Genomic DNA, 12,220 nt, shown 5'->3' with positions numbered 1-12,220 from the left:
TGTGTAATAAAATCAGTATCAAGTTAGCCAGTGCCAAGCTACCCGTTCCCTTCCATCTTAGGGCTGGAAGGAATTTGTGCCTGCCTGAATTTCTATAGCTGTGGCACTTGGAGCTTCAGTATACTGCATGTTGACAGGAACAGATCTTATTCTGAGGTGCAGTGGTTGAATGTAGGGCTTGGGACTAGCCTATGTGTTCTGAAATTCCACTTCATAGGAAATCTTGAGTATACCTCCGCATCCGGAGAAACACTTCTAAGTAGTGTTTACCAACTTCTGTATTGCTGGCCTATAGGCATATATGGATAAAATGTGTTGTTTTGAAAGAACACAGGATGACTTTCCATATGAAGGCTAGCCTGTAGAGCAAAAAGTAACACACATTCCTGCATGCTTTGTGTATTTGGAAGTATTTGAATTCAAAACTCTTCAGTCCAATTCTCTGCTGAATTTCTTCTAAGTGGTATGCCAGTGCCTGGTATGCATACAATACAGTGACTTTTGACTATTTATGATATTTTGCTCAGACAACTGCCATCCAGTTTTGTTATTGAACCCTATTACATGAAAAATAGAATTATATTTGAAATGGCTTATTAGCAGGCCTTTTCTTTTGCTTTTAACTCATTTTAATTCTATTGGACAAGAATAATTGGCTTCCATCTCTTCTGTTGAAGTTTAGGTGCATGTCCTTTTGAGCTTTTTAGAATAACTGGCACAAACTTGTTTTAAAATGGTCATTTTCATTTTAAAATTGAGACTTAAATTAAAGCATGCTAAGCTTTTTTCCTATGGTAGTTTAACAGTGCAATTGCATCATTCCTTCCTACAGAAATTTTTGAACTTGTTATCTTTGAAGCAATTGAAAAATGCTTTATGAATGTCTTAAACCATGACATTTTGATTGCACGATCTCTTTGTGAAGAAAATGCTTGCTTATGAGGGGTAGTCCAAACGGTACTGTCCATTAGGACTATTTCGTGGAATTAAGAGCTACAGATGGTGGTTTAAGTCTAGGAATAATGCTGTAAAAGTTCAGAGCTTGCAATTCAAACATATCACTTAGGAAGAGGAAAACAAAAACCAGCCAAACAAAACTCAAGAATTAATTACAGTTACCTTCTCTGAATTGGCTGGACTGGTTGGCCTTGAAGATGATTCTCAAAGAAATAGAGACAAACTAGATATGGCTGACCAGTAGTTAAGGTCAATGTCCTTGATCTTTTAAAAGCAAGCTGAGTAAATATAACCTATGCATTAGGCTTTCTGGCTTCAGAAAGATCCTACTGGAATACTCTTAAGAAACTAGTAAGTTCCTTTTCTCAGATATTGTGTGGCTTAAAGCTAGAAATGGTAGGAATAGATCTCTGCCAATATGACTGGATTGTTATTCGTAACAGTGCTTAAGTTTGCAAAGCACTGTGCAGGTAAACTCACAGTTACCAATTAATCATACATGTATTACGGGCTTTGAGCATGAAAGTTTAATATCTTTATTAACACCAACTTAATGCCATACCTTTGTCCTTCATTAGTTAATTTTGGGTAGTGCATGAGCATGCTGCTCTGAACCCTTATACAATGAGAATCATGCTTTTTTTTTTTTTTGCTTTTTTTTTTTTTACATTTACTGAAATTTCTGCTGGCAGCCTCAGAAGTTCTGTCTTCAAATCCTATTTGAACATGCTTGTGTGGGGTTGGGGGAGACAAAGCGTATGTGCTGCATGACTTGTCTTGCGGTCAGAGTAACAACATTCATGTTGTATAAAGGGACCTACCTGTGCAATTTAACTTGGTTCTTTTACTATATTTTTCTTCTCTTTATCCTTTTTCCTTTTAATTTCTGTTCTTAAACTGCACCCAAGATGCCTTTGCAGCTTCTCCTGGGGAAGCCCCTGCAGCAACTGAAGGGGCAGCAGCACCAGCTACCCCAACCCCTGTAGCAGCAGCTCTTGATGCATGTTCAGGAAATGGTGGGTTTTATGTCATTAGATGGTCTCTTGTTTTGCTGTTTTTTGTTTAAACTACATGGCAGTGTGTTTTTCTGAAATTTTCTTAATAATGTTCACAATTGGTTGAAACAAACCTTAGACTGAAGAGCATGTTTAACAAAACTGCCAGTTTCTGAGTCCCAGTAACTTTATGCTTATTCAATAGTGCTAATGAATGGTTCTGGCAGCACTGAGTTTTGTAAGCAGTAAACTGTTAAACTGGATATTCTTTCATCATGTCTCTATCTTTTTTTGGCCTTGTCCAACAGTCTTTTAAAGTCCTGCCCTTTATTATCTAGACTCTTCAGCCTTTCAGCTGATCTTTATTTTGGAAAAACATAAGTAATGTGTCTGGATAAGTAGGCTAGATGTTAGACCAACCTCATTTGTGTGTGTGTGTGTGTGTGTGTGTATGTATTTGCAATATGTGCATTGCCTGTAGTTGCTTTTTCTTAACTTCCTCCCTTACTGGTCCTGAATATGCATACACATATATTTCCCCTCTCCTTTTTACAAGACCCCTTTGCCCCATCCGAAGGTAGTGCAGAGGCTGCTCCTGAGCTGGACCTCTTTGCTATGAAGCCAACAGAGTCTGCTGTTCCTGTAGTTACCCCTACAACTAGTGCAGCCACTCCGGCTCCTGCAACTACTCCTTCTCCAGCTGCTGCTGTTGCTGCTGCTGCTACTGCTRCTACAGCTACTGCCACCACTACTACTGCCACCACTTCTGCTCCTGCCACCACCTCCGCTCCTCCTGCTCTAGATATCTTTGGTGGTAATTTTGTTTTTAACTCTTTGATTCTGGTGAATTGATCTGTCAGGAATACAAAATAAATCATTGTAGTATGCATGCTGTGTTCTAGGCTTTCAGGTGAGAAAGCCTGTTAACTCCAAATGTGATATGCAAAAGTTGAAAGTTCTGCTTTCAGTCCTGTCTTTTGAAAATGAGTTAAAGACATGTATGTTCTTTGTCTTAGATTTATTTGAGTCTGTTCCCGATGTACCTGCAGCACCTAAACCAGATGCTACACCTAGCATAGATCTGTTTGGTACAGGTAAAGAGAGCAATCTTCAGATACTCTGCTGCTTTGATGCTTTGTTATGGTGTTAACTGACTTGAATGATACTCATTTCTCCTTGATTTTTCTTTCATTTCTGGAAGATGCTTTTTCATCTCCACCGCATGGAGCTTCTCCTGTGCCTGAGAGTTCTCTCACTGCTGATCTCTTATCTGGTGAGTGCTTTTTTTCACAGGACATCCTACAGGCTTCCAGGTTTTCTCTCAAGAGTAAAAATAAGACTTACCACCAACTTACATCTTTAAGCTGAAACACCAAGTTGTGGGTTTGTTGATACTTTAGTCACAAGATCAGCAGTTGCTGAAGACATGAGCCATGAAATGGCTGATGCTGAAGTTAAGTAAGTGATGTGAATGTTAAGAGAGTAAATCCTTCTCTAAACGTAAGGAAATTATTAAACAAGAATGGCTTTTGAAAAGTACTGTGGTTTTCAGTTGCTGTGTGAGAAATGTAACACTTTGTTTGCAGTTCTGAAGACTGTTACCTGAATTTACTGCCCCTGTAATTCTAACTGATGGACCCATGTGGTTTTTAAATATTTAGCTATCATTGTTGCCTTGCTGATACTAAATACTATTTATCCTATGCTTACTGCAGTGGATGCATTTGCAGCCCCCTCTCCTCTACCCACTGCCTCTCCAGCAAAGGTGGATTCTTCGGGTGTGATTGACCTGTTTGGTGGTGGGTATTTTTCTTTCCTCACCACTTCAGAGCTGAATCACTTCATTTCAATTACCTTTGCGCTTTGCTAAAGCTGCAGTTTCCCCCTCTTATGGCTTTTCTGTGCAGCATTGCAGCTAAGACTAACTTGTCCAGTTCTTCATATTGCACAACAAATAATGAACTGCAAATAAGCTGTCAGTGTTGCCATTCTGTTGTCATTACATTTGCCATTCTATCTTCAGTCAGTGCATGTGTGACTCTACCTCAGAGGTCTAATGAAATTATGTTACGTGCTTCCCCGTTCCTCCCCTTCCACCTTTGCAACTCTCCATGTTCGTATTGGTTTCTCTTAGTTTTGTTGCTCTAAGCAGCTGAAGTTTTCAGGGTGACTTTTCTGAAATTGGATATCTGAATTATAGGATCTCTATTGGATTTGAAAATTAGGATGGGCACAGCCAACTCTAGAAGTGTTGTAGAACAGGAATGTTACTTAAAGTAGTGAATTTTCAAACATTAGTGAAATATCCTTCTAGAAAGACTTAATGTGAGTCTGTAAGTTCTGGCTGGAATTACTCCAGTCTTTTAGTTAATGCTTTCATCTCCAAGGGGCTTTAACCCTCTAGCCTAAAATCCTGCTCTTTGTATGGACTTTCTGAGAAGAGACCCAACTAAGAGGACTTGCAAGCCTTACTGATTGGTATTGATATCATCCTCTTCTGCGTTGCTCTTTCTTATAGAAAAACAATTTCTTTGATGTGCTGGTGTGTTGCCTTTCCTTCTTTCCACCTGAGCTTTATGTCCATGGTACTGCTCTGCCAAGTACTTTCATTTTTTTCTTCTGAAGAATGAAATGGCTGTCCTATTGCCATCTTTTGTTTAAGATAACAGTGATGAATAGGTGTATTTAATGTTGAACTCTTCACCTTTTCTTGCTGCCTTCTGGAATTCCCTTTAGATGCTTTTGGAAGTAGTGCTTCTGAACCCCAGCCCGCAACCCAGGCTGCTTCTGGTTCCTCGGCTTCTGCAGACCTACTGGCTGGTAATAAAGAACTTTTTTTTTCTTTTTTTTTAACTTGCTGTTTAAATGAGAAACCTAAGAAATAGTCTTTATGAAATCCTGTGTGTTCCTTGGATATAAATGGACTTTTGCAGTGCAGTAAAATACTTGTTCACAAGATTTCTTAATTTTTAGACTTCTTAAGTTAAAACCATAGCAATTTATAATGGAAACATTATATTAAGCATACAGGCTAGCTTCCTAAATGATCTTCATCGCACGCTCTTTATTTTCCTACCTCCTACATAAGCCTTATTTTTCGGTACTGTGCACTGAATGGGGGTGTTTACATCAAGTTTCTGTGACTGACTGCAGCTGTACTTAAGCAAGACAATGTTGCAAGCTATGCTATTTATTCCCCACTGATAACTSATCTTTGTTTCTTGGTTGATTTAATTGAGGCAGGTTACACACCCACCTGTTAGAAGCTTGAATGAGTGAATTAGCAACTGTCTTGCATTTAGCCAAGGAGAATGGGGTGAGAGGAGAGAGCTGTTTTTGAGCGCAAGGGCACTGAAGCAAGTGATAGAGCCCCCTCCTTATACTGCATAGGATGAGGCCCCTGCTAGTGCTGAATGTGGCATCAGACTGTCTTGCTTATTTTGAAGGTTGAGTATTTGTAGAATTCTAGTCTGCATCCCACAGGTTGAACAGCTTCAGCTGAATTCTGTTTCTGCCATTCTCTGAACTTTCTGCTACACCACATACTTCAATGGCTATAGTGATTTTGCTAAACAGTAGTGACTCTTCCCTGCCCCAAATTGAAATTTGTAGAGAACAAGACCCCAGCATGTCTTCCTCAGGTTTGAAGAAAACTAAAGCATTTGAGAAGGGACTTGGATCATTCTTCCCCATGTTCTCAGAAGGTAAATTTGTCAATAGATTGTCCTTCACAAGCTAGAAGATGATTGAAAGTTTAATCTTGTGCCTTTGTGGCTTTAATTCTGAGCTGGAGTGAAAATCTGCCCTTAATGCAACTATTAACTATTCCAGCTGGGGTGGGCCATGGCCTCATTTGCTTCTTATATGTCTGAAGATCTCTCGTGCCAACTTAGACTATATCAGAAGCGTATGTTTCGCCTTCTATAAGCTCCTGAGAGATCCTCCATTACATGAGAAACACATAATTCAAGTGAGACATCTCAGTATCTATGAGTTGCTACAAATGGTGCTTACATTCAGAAACCATCTCAGAAGAGAACAATTTTGCTGGTACCTGATCTATCTTTTGGTGCTACAAGAAAGTACAAGTGTTCTAGAGAGTAATCTATATGTCTGTTCTGAACCTGTCTGAATACCAGCAAGCCAGCTACTTAAAGTAGGATATAATGTGTAAATGTACGCTAAATTTTAATAGAGGCAGTTTCTGAATCTTAAATTAGAAGTCCTTCTTTTATTTTAATAGTGTTTCAGTAATTCTGTGCATTGGTTAAACAGCCTATGGATAGCTTTAGGTTGGAGATCAAGCTTTAATCACTAGGTTCTGAAGCACCATACTGGTAGTATTGTAAGGAARATACTGGTTGCCACCTTTTGTGGTTTTGTGTGTTAGGGGACTAAGTGCAAAGATGTTGTCAAGAAGAAGATAATCCAGTTTATGCAAAAATCAGAATATAAAATATTTTCTGTCCTGATCTGTAACTGCACTTAAGTTACAGTAAGAATTATATTGCAGATGGCTTAAACTTCAGCAGTGTGCTCTTTGAGTCATATTAAATTAAAACCTAAATTGCAAAAAATGATGCTATAAGTCTAAAATCTCGAGCCAACCTGCTTGTCAGGGTGGATAGGGTGGTTTTTTTTTTTTTTTTTTTTTTTTTTTTTTTTTTTTTTTTTTTTGCTTATATGCATTTAAAATGGCCACAAGTAGGCTTGAATCTCTGTTTGGCAGACACAGAGTCTATAAACATCACAACATATTGCTAAGCATTTGTTCACCCTAGATAATGGCAGATATATAGCCTGCAGTGTAATCCAGTTTGAAGTTTAAGATTATCTAGATTTCATATGGTGGCTGAAGGCTTGTCCTTCATGGTTAATGGATGTTCAGTTGTACTGTGTTTATATGCATAGTGTTACAAATACACTTACTATGCATCATTGCCCTAAATGCTATGCTGTGAAATAAGTTGCTAAATTATTCTTGGCTCACTTAAAAAATGTAGGATTTTTTTCATGTTCCTCTAAGCCTCTCTGCAGACAAGAATAGAATTATGCTGATAAATATGATAGTCTTTAGCTTTTTTCCCCTTCTAGATATCTGTATTCAATTAGATTACATGCATGCATCTCCCAGTATGTACTCTAATTGGATGTTCTTACAGGAAACCTTACTCTAATATATAAGTAAAAGCAACCTCAAAGTCAGGCAGTTGGGGATGTACAGGCAACACATCCCATGAACTCAGTTGCTTCTGTTTCTGCAGACTCACTCTGGGTCTTGGGCAAGTATTAGATGAGTAAGAGTGTAATCTCTTAAAGCATTTTTATGGCTTCTGTGCCTGATGTTGCTGTTAGACTGTGCAAAACCTATTTAATTAAGACTAATCCTCATGTAAACTTCATTGAAGATGGGGAGGACTCTCTCCTGTGGTTGGAAAGATGGAGACTTTGTGGCTTTGTAAAAGCTTACATAACTTTCTAAACAGAATCTTATAAATTGATGTTGAACACAAGTACACAAACACAAGAAGGAAGTACATGAGAGGTGGAAACAGGGACGGGCTACTTGGGACTACAAAGACATTGCCTGCACATGTGGGAATGGAGTCAGTAAAGTCAGAGCTCAGCTGGAGTTGAAACTAGCAAGGGAGCTGAAAAGCACAAGAAAGGTTTCCAGAAGTACGTTGGCAGTAAAAGGAAGACTAAGGAGAATGTGGGCTCAATGTATGGGGAACTAGTGACAAAGGTCATGGAAAAAAACAAGGTACATGGTGCCTTTTTGCCTCAGTTTTCACTAGTAAGGTCTGTCCTCAGGCCTCCCAGTTCCCTGAGCCTGCTAGCAGATTTTGTAGGAGTGGAACAGTACCCACAGTACAGGAAGATAGAGTTAGGGATCACTTAACCCACTTAGACATACGCAAGTCCATGGGACTAGTTGGGATGCATCCGGAGGTGCTGATGGAGCTGGCTGATGTCATTGTGAGAGCAGGTCTATCTTCTTTAAAAGGTCATGGCAACCAGGAAGGTTCCTGATGACTGGAAAAAGGCAAACATCACATCCATCTTCAAGAACAGCAAGTAGGGAGAGTTCCTGGTAACTACAGGCTGGTCAGCCTCACCTTGGTCCCTGAGCAGGTTATGGAGCAAGTTCTCCTAGAAGCCATTTATAGGCATATGAAGGACAAGAAGGTCATTGGGAATAGCCAACATGAATTTACCAAGGGCAAATCATGCCTGAACAGCTTGATTACTTTCTGGGATGAAGTGACTAGCACTGTGGGCAAGGAGAGGTCAGACTTGTCCCAGTCCTCCTTTTAACCATGAGGGTGGACAAATACTAGAAYGGTGTTCGGATAGATTTTGGAATCTCTGTCCTTGGAGGTGTCCAAGACTAGACAAGTCCCTTAGCAATTAGACCTGCTTTGAACAGGGGGATTGACTACATGACCACCGAGGTCCCATCCAACCTAAATTATTCAATGACTTACTAGTCTTTCCCACCCACTTCAGGAACACACCTTGGAGAGCTGATGACAGCTCTCTGGTCCTGGTATGTTTGTCCAGATTCTGATTTAACAGCTGTGATCATGTGGCTTGCTACAGAATAAGGTTTGAGTAATAGGGTTTTCTTGGTGCCAGAACCCTGAGGTGGGTCTGATAAGCATGAGGAAGCTCATGCAGGCTTTTGAAATGCTCTTCACTTGAGTCTGCAGGAAAACAAGCTGCTCTGTTTCTCCCTCCTCTTGCTTCCTTGGCTCCAGGCAGTGCARTTGGTCAGTATCATCTAGAGGGACCAGTTTAAGTTATGATCTAAGTGTTCTCAGTCACTGCCTGCAATGTGGCAGGCTTTAGCTGAAGGACATAATTTATGAGGCGTTTCTGATCAAATTGTTTTCTCCTGGACGTGTAGTGATTAGCTGGGTTTGCTGCACTTTTCCAGGTATGCCTTGGACCAATTTATTTGTTAATATAGGTGAGGCATTCCGCAGCTAAAGCCCATCTTCTGATGGTGCAGCAAGTTGCTGGCATAGTGCCCAGGTTCCAGTGATAGCACACAACTCTATCTCCCTGCTGAGGATTTTGATTTGAATAGAATTAGCAATAATTAATTCAGTTCTCTTCCAAAATGCATATTTGTCTTATCCACAAATAAGTTTGAGACTCGCATCAGGTGCAATTTTTTCCTATTCTTTCTACTTTTGTTAAGTGTTAGGGTGCCTGTAGTTTTTAGAAAAAGGATCACTTTGGAGCTAATGGTCAGAAGCAGGAGTATTAAAACCCAGTGTAGCATGATGTCCTGAGGGCTTGAAACAAGTTTGAGGTTGGTGTTCAGTTTCACTTCCTCCTCCCTGAAGAGCTTTGCTTTTTGAGAGGGGGACAATCTGAGATCTCACAGTAACATTGAAATAATTGAAGTTCACAATTTGAGCACAAATTCCTTACATTGAGCACTAGCCTGTCTGGCAGTTAAATGTCTGTCAGATGCTTGATTTTTAACTGGGAAATGTGCTGTTGTCACTGTTTGAGAGATGTCTGCATCACGTGGTGTAATTGTTATACCCTGTGACCGTGGAAAGCAGCTGAGATAAAAATTAACAAGTGGTTGGAAAGTCCTTAGAATRTTTTTTATTTTGTCATTTTTAGAAAGCTGACTTCCCCACTGAACTGGTAATTAAAGAAAAGCTGAGGAAAGATGAGTGAAAGGAAGGCAGGAATTAGTTGACTGCTTAAACATGAGTGGCACAAACTATCTCACTGAAGAGATAAAGTGGTGATAAGGTTTAATGTAATTAGATAATCTCTTCTAAATGGGTGTGTTGTATTTGGTCCTTTATTTCAACATTATGACTTAGTAGCATGCTTCAATATTCAGATGTCCCCCACATGAAAAGAATTGTATTAATGTTGGATAAGACTAGAACTTAAAATGTCACTACAAATCAGAGAAAATGGTCTAAAGTAGGAATTTCAAACAGGGAAAAGTGCAAATTTCTGCACTTAGGCAGTGATAACTAGCTGTATTAATAAGGATAATAGATTGCTAAGGCAGCAAATTCTCCACAAAGCATCTTAGGGAAGTGGTAGAACACTGGCATGGCAAAGTCTCGCTTTCAATCAGTTGTGGCAAAATAAACTTTGTGATAAAGAGGAAAAAATGCAAGATGTGCAGAGTGATCTTCCTGCTGTATTTGCATACAGTTGGTGTGGTGGCCTCAGATCTGAGCCTTGTAATGCCAGGGGAGTAGACCATCTGGGAAAAAACTAGGCTGAGACACTGAAAGTGTGTAGCAGTCTCAGGCATCACTGTCAAGAAGAGGTTGAACAAGAGGACTGGCTTGTAGGCTAAAGAGAACTGAGAAGGTGTCATATGTCTGATTTCTTTTTGATGGAGTCTTTACACAGCTTCCAATTTAAACAGTTTCCAGAGTCTATAGATAATACAAATAACAAGGTTAAATTGCAAGGGAGATCAAGTTTTATAGTAGGTGAGGGAGGGATTTTAAGAATAGGATGGGAAGTGAGTTGCTTGTAGGTTGGAGAATTGCTATTATTAGGGATTGTTTATATTTGTATATACTGTCAATCCTGCTTTGGAATGGAGGGTGGGGGCAAGGGGTGCTTGATGACATCTTGGCCTGGAGGACCAGGGTGCATTAAGATGGTGAGAGAGGCTAAATTGAACTAGTAAAACAATACCTTCTTAATTGGAATTCCTAATTAGTTGCATCCATAAAACTGTCATTATATGCTTTTTCAAGCTAATCTTCTATTTCCCTTTGTTCCGAACTAATTCTTACTGTTGTGTTCTACGTGTGAGCTTACTCGCCTGAAACTATAGTATGCAATACTGGAAGAATTGTGCTTTCAACTGTTGATCTGCCTCTGCAGAGAGCTGCAGATATCTAGATAATAAACATGCATCCTTGGCAGACCAAGGATGCTTGGTTTTTAAAGTGCTTTGTAGTACTGAGCTCTTTAAAATGGTCTAGTATCCAGCTTCTCTATCATGTTGCCTTCTATATATATATATATATTTTTTTTTTAACACAACCCATTGAAACTGACTGTCATGTCCACACCTCTCTTATGTGACTTTTTCAAGGCTTTGGAGGTTCCTTTATTGCTCCCTCTCCATCACCATCCCCAGTCACTCCAGCTCAAACCAACTTACTACAGCCTAACTTTGATGCAGCTTTTGGAACAAGAGCTCCAACGAGTGGAAGTTCATTTGATGCATCAGGTGAGCCAAAGGTTTTTTTCCTGTGAATTTTCTGGTATGTGTTATGTATTAGTTATTAGATGAGTTAATGACATCACATTTAGACTCTAAATACAAGAGATGAGTGATTTCCCTATTTCTTCTCTGTTGGAAGAAGTCAGGGTTGTGTTTAGGCTGGTGTAGGCCAAGAGCTCTCTGTATCCATTTTTTATTCTACCATGTCAGTAGAAGCTGAACTAGTGTGGACATCATCCTTGCATGTGCTTGACTGCATAACTCACAGAAAACACTGTTCTGTAAATCCAGTATATAGCTAAGTCGTCTTGCTGTTGCTGCTGAAGCTGTTCTTAAGCTTGCATGGCACCTGAAGGTACACAAAACTGAGACTGAGGTGGTGTTCTTTGCCTGTCTATAAGCTTAAACTTTCATCACTGCTATCATTTTGTTTGTATCTCTTCCATTCTATACTTTCCATGCTGGGTCCTTGCTACAAACTTAAACTTGGTGAGTTCTGCAACTGTAAAAGAAAAAAAAAACCCAGAAAGTCAAAGTAGTACTGCTGTTTGGTTATTTGGTTGCTTGCCAGTGCACATGTCACCCTTTCCTGTTGACCTAACTTTAGCATGTACCTCAAATACAGATCAGAATGTAGAATGCTGGAATGAGATGTACCAGGCAACTTGACTTCGAGTGATCTAAACAATGAACTTCTGAAATAGATGACTGGACTAAAGAGACTAGATCTGTCAGTGTGGATGGTTCTAGTTCTTTCTGATCTCTTAAGATGTTAGCAGGCTTCCCAACTTCCTGCTGCTTGCAAATGAGTAGTAACATCTTGAGACTGTTCTGATCCTATTGCCATAAGTTGTCAACGTGTAAGACTGTTTTTGCCACGTAATTCTGACTGGTGTTTGCTGCAAGATGTTCATTTTAAAAGCCTGTAAATGAATATCTCCTGACAAATATGTGCATTCAACATCTCTGTAAGGATGGCTTTAAGAAAAATAGTGACATGTGGAAATAGTGCTTTATCTATGTAGATTCAACT

The 12,220-nt window shown here is 39.5% G+C and overlaps 1 protein-coding gene across 4 annotated transcripts in view; it reads left to right on the top strand.

Annotated features, from left to right (window-relative positions):
• The window catches only part of SNAP91 (synaptosome associated protein 91), a 71,238-nt gene that overhangs the window by 50,192 nt on the left and 8,826 nt on the right, over positions 1 to 12,220 (top strand). For 2 of the 4 annotated variants that reach the window (XM_026080246.1, XM_026080245.1), the window contains exons 16-22: positions 1,866 to 1,973; positions 2,509 to 2,766; positions 2,969 to 3,046; positions 3,154 to 3,225; positions 3,668 to 3,751; positions 4,689 to 4,772; positions 11,056 to 11,193. In XM_026080246.1, the coding sequence (XP_025936031.1) occupies positions 1,866 to 1,973; positions 2,509 to 2,766; positions 2,969 to 3,046; positions 3,154 to 3,225; positions 3,668 to 3,751; positions 4,689 to 4,772; positions 11,056 to 11,193 (822 nt within the window). The remainder of the gene's footprint in view (positions 1 to 1,865; positions 1,974 to 2,508; positions 2,767 to 2,968; positions 3,047 to 3,153; positions 3,226 to 3,667; positions 3,752 to 4,688; positions 4,773 to 11,055; positions 11,194 to 12,220) is intronic. The other 2 variants (XM_026080248.1, XM_026080249.1) reach the window with 2 other exon arrangements.

The sequence above is a fragment of the Apteryx rowi genome, unplaced genomic scaffold (assembly GCF_003343035.1).
Source record: "Apteryx rowi isolate R43461 unplaced genomic scaffold, aptRow1 scaffold_512, whole genome shotgun sequence".
Classification (NCBI taxonomy): Eukaryota; Metazoa; Chordata; class Aves; order Apterygiformes; family Apterygidae; genus Apteryx; species Apteryx rowi.
Note: the sequence above shows the minus strand (reverse complement) of the source record. Positions and strands in the feature narration are given on the sequence as shown.